General features: G+C 38.7%; 1 protein-coding gene across 1 annotated transcript; it reads right to left on the bottom strand.

Moving 5' to 3' along the window:
* Window positions 1-1995: 1995 nt before the first annotated feature.
* LOC110027925 (pentatricopeptide repeat-containing protein At4g14050, mitochondrial-like) lies at window positions 1996-4126 on the bottom strand. The gene has a single exon (XM_020729577.1). The coding sequence runs from the start codon at window positions 4069-4071 to the stop codon at window positions 2218-2220; it is 1854 nt and encodes a 617-aa protein (XP_020585236.1). The 5' UTR covers window positions 4072-4126; the 3' UTR covers window positions 1996-2217.
* Between the last annotated feature and the right edge of the window lie 508 nt (window positions 4127-4634).

The raw sequence follows: 4634 nt of genomic DNA, 5'->3' as shown, positions 1-4634 counted from the left end.
AAATTTGTGTAGGATTTAAATTTTTTATTTGTTGTTAACACAGTAGGTTAAATAAATGCTTAAAGATATCAATTGAGAGAAATAAATGCTTAAAGACGATTTTCCCAAATATTGAAAAAAGATCTATTGTTAATTTGGAGTTTACTAATTTCTTTAGATGTAGTGGTGCCTTTTATCTAGAAGGAGCCTAAAATATTCTCAGGGGAGCACAAAATTATGGGATGTTAGTGGAGATGCTTTGGTTACAATGAAGGATATTAAAATCCTTGAAGTTATTAATCTTTCTCTTGATGAGTCATCCTTAGAAATAGTGTTCTTCATTGATGAAGGTGAAGGTGTATCTATCTATCTATCTATCTATCTATCTATCTATCTATGATCTATATTGGCCGAAATTTAGCACTTAACTGGAACAACCTCTCAAATAAAAAGAAAAAAGAAAATAGTAAACGTTTAAAAAACTACCATCCATCCATCTCAAATAAAAAAAAAGAAAAAGAAAATAGTAAACTTTAAAAAACATCCATCCAACTCAAATAAAAAAAAGAAAAAAAAATAGTAAACATTTAAAAAACATCCATCCATCCATCTAACGAAGGCGAAAAAAGGAGAACATGAATATAAGCTGGTAGCATAATTTTAGATTTTATTGGCTGAAATTTAGCACTTAACTGGAACAACCTCTCAAATAAAAAAAAAAAGAAAATAGTAAACGCTTAAAAAACTAGCTATTTTTATTTTTTATATCTAAAATCAGGAAGCGAGAACATGCTAAGTCCAATAATTGGGAACCTTCCTCAACTCCTCATTTAATAAGTTAGATTGAGTAAAACTTTTTAGTAACAACCAACTTACTTAAAAACAACTGTTCAAGCTCATTTAATGATAAAATTTCAAAGTAGCAAACAGAAGAGCCTTATATGCTAAAATTTTAACAAAATATTACCTTGCTATTAAAGGTGTCAATGACTTTATGAGGTTGAGGCAGAATAAGGCATTATACTTCTTTATACTTGATATATCTCAGAAAATTTCCATCATCCGCAATGAATCTTGAGGCATTGACACAAATCTCGAGGTAATTTTTTAAACAAGAAGCATTCAAACTTCAATTAAGAGTCATCTGAAACTCTTATTTCAACAAACTTATGGTCAAACTGACCGGCTCGATAAGACAGACTTAATTATATCAAATTTAGTCAAATTCGAGTCAAATGAAGCTCATATCAAGTTATTAAATTATTTTTAAAAGATTTTCGGACACATTTGAAAAGTCAAACAGATGTCGAATCTGACGAGTTCATAGTTGAATCGAGCATCTCGACAAAACGAATCCAAAGAGCCCAAGATTGCTCAAATTCGACATCGTTAAGGCACTCAAATGTTCATCAAATGTCATCTGATTGAAGGAATCTCTACAGCACGTCCGATCAAAATGATTCATATTATTGTATTAATTACACCCAGAACAATACAAATAGAGCTTCACTACTCTTATGAGGGGGGAGCTTGAGTCTTGAAATAGAACTTGAGGCTTTGAGAAGGAGATGAAGTCCAGCACCATCCCTACCATCGTCGATCGCCGCCTGCAAATGTCGACCACCGCTAATCGCCATCGACTACCGCCGATCGCTATCGACCACCGCAGATCATCGTCAACCACCGCCGGCCTCCGTCAATCACCGTCGTTCGTCGTTGAAAACCACCAACTACCGTCAAGCACTGCTGTCATCGTTAATCACCACCAACCATCACCAATCGTCACCGACCACCAATCGCAACAATCATCGATCACCACCAATCGTCGTCGACTACCACCAACCAGATGTCGTCAGTCAACATTGTAACTTGAAAAATTTAACCATTTTCCGTTTGTGCGACAAGTAATTTCTGTAATCATCAACCTATAGTGAATTTTTACAACTGGGTCAGGCCCGGTGGTTTTTTCCCTTTACTGATTTTTTCACTCAAAAACTTCTGGTATCATTATTTTCTTTCACCTGAGTGTGGGTTGAATTCTCATGCAACGCTAAGACAATAATTCATTACTTTACCGCCGCGCGCATCAATACTTCACAAATGAAGGATTAGAAGTCAAGTGTTGAATTGCAGTAATGAATGATGAAAAAGCTCCAATATCCCAACATTGCTGAGAGGGAATCTCTCACCAAAAAGATGATGGAAGTAAGCTCCAACTAAAATCATAGAGGTCCTTCATCACCAAAAATCACCACAAGAGCATCTTCCACACTCAAAATGATGAAATCTGTTGGCATCTCTAACCACAATCTCCCTACCAAAAATACTACTGATGAGCTTCATAACAGTATGACAATCACCACAAACACGAAGGTTTTTCACAACCCGAATCGTCATCCCAGATGCTGACTTCAGAAGCCCAAAAGCAACTGCGAGTCTCTCGCTGTGCATAAATAGTTGCAGCTCTTTCTCATCCTCATCCAAGTCGTGCAGGACAGAGCTAGTATCTGGGACATAACCTCTCTTCCTCATTTCCTTCGTCAATTCCTTGAGCAGATCAAGAATGGTCTCTCTCATATGAAGAGGCACCACTCCAGCTTGAAACAAGCAGCTCTCCCTCCCAACTTCAATCCAGCTATAGCCAGGCTGCTTTTTTATCTCCATCTCATCCATCAATTTCCTTGTATTTGCCACAGAATCCCACTTTCCAGCGTGAGCATAAGTATTAGATAACAATATGTATGTTGAAGAAATTTTCGGTTTCAATCTCAATAATTTATCAGCTACATGTATACCCAACTGGATATCTCTATGCTTATTGCAAGCACTCAGAAGAGCAGCCCAAGCAGCTTCATCGGGCTCATATGGCATTATCTGAATGAGATTATCAGCCTCAGAAAGATGCCCAGACCTGCTAAGAAGATCCAACAAGCATGTATAGTGCTTCAACGAAGGCTCAATCCCATAGTCATTCCGCATTGAATCAAACAGTTCCCGGCCCTTCCAAACTAAGCCGATATGGCTGCAAGCATAAATTAGACCCATGAATGTGACCTCATTTGGCCTCACTCCGGAACTAACCATCCTATCAAATAAAGCCAATGACTCCTCCGCCCTGCCATGCTGAGCCTCTCCAACTATCATAGTAGTCCATGAAACAACACACTTCTTCAACAAAATCTTATCAAATGCCATTCTCGACGATGATATATCACTGCACTTTGCATACATATCCACAAAAGCATTGCCCAGCATTGTGTTTGACTCATAACCAAGAGATACAGAAAAGCAATGAAGCTGTTTTCCAAGGGCCAGCATTGCCATATCAGCTGAAGCACTGACAACGCTAGAAAGAATAAAAGCATCATCAATGAGAGTCCCCTCCCTTCTCATTTCCACAAACAAGTTCAGAGCTTCAAAGCTATTCCCGCTACGAACCAACCCGGATATCAGAGCAGTCCAAACAAAAACTGATCTTTCAGGCATTCTCCAAAAAAGCTCCAAAGCTTCAGCAATCCAGCCATTGGAGGCATACCCCGAAACTATTGTGGTCCAGGAAACAAAATTCTTAAGCTCAATGGAATCAAAGACCCGACGAGCATCATTTGGCAGGCCACACTTGGAGTACATGTCAACAAGTGAGGATTTGACAATATCATCGGACGAGAAAGTGGAGACTATAACGTAGGCATGAGCCTGGCGGCCAAGGCTGGGGGAAAGAAAGCGACCGCAGGCATTGACGAGGGTGGCAAGGATGAAGTCATCAGGGAGGAGGAAATGGACAGAGATCATCCGCTTGAAGATGGAGAAGAAGGAGGCAGGGGAATTGGAACGAGCGTGAGCTGCTAAGAGGGAGGAGTAAAGAATGATGTCCGGGTGGGGAATTTCGTCAAACAGGATGTGAGCGTCGAGGTGGAGGTCTGATTTGGTGTAAGCGTTGATGAGGGAGGATGGGAAGGGAGGGGAAGGGAGGAAGGAGGATTTGAGAAGGTGGGCGTGGATGTGGCGGGTTACTGCAGGCAACTGGCGGCTGGCGGCTGAGCGGAGGAGGTAGAGGAGTTTTTGAGCGGCAATGTAAGGTTCAAATTGCATCCTATTTCATTTCATCGTCATTTGAAGAAACGTGATAGGTATGTAAAAATCAATCTTTAAGACTTCGATATGTAAATACATAAGAATTGAGTGGTAATTATGTAAATCTTACTTCTTTTTTTACTTATATGGATATTTTCCACATATTCTCTAAACTTTATAAAATATACTTGCTTCCATATTATAGATATTAAGTGTTGTACCTTTAAAAATATGTTGACATGAATCTCAAAGCAGATGACGACTCAATAAAAAAATATGTTATATGGATATTTTCCACATATTCTCTAAACTTTATTAAATATACTTGCTTCCATATTATACATATTAAGTGTTGTACCTTTAAAAATATGTTAGCATGAATCTCAAAACAGATGACAACTCAATAAAAAGATATGTACAACTGAACATAAGCCTTCGACGATCGTTTTTTGGTGAATATTGGTAAGAGAAGTGTCTTGTTCGAACGATCAGCAAAAGACGCTAAGAGAAGCTCCCTTAGAGCGGTAATCAGTCTTCAGAATGATCAACGAGAAGCACTCTTTTTGACTGGATATCGATAG

Source organism: Phalaenopsis equestris, unplaced genomic scaffold (genome assembly GCF_001263595.1).
Source record: "Phalaenopsis equestris unplaced genomic scaffold, ASM126359v1 Scaffold000468, whole genome shotgun sequence".
Classification (NCBI taxonomy): domain Eukaryota; kingdom Viridiplantae; phylum Streptophyta; class Magnoliopsida; order Asparagales; family Orchidaceae; genus Phalaenopsis; species Phalaenopsis equestris.
This window is presented reverse-complemented; position numbering and strand designations above follow the sequence as displayed.

What these genes read in the sequence shown, in the direction of transcription:
- LOC110027925 (XM_020729577.1), bottom strand. Translation starts at nt 4,071, where the DNA reads ATGCAATTTGAACCTTACATTGCCGCTCAAAAACTCCTCTACCTCCTC.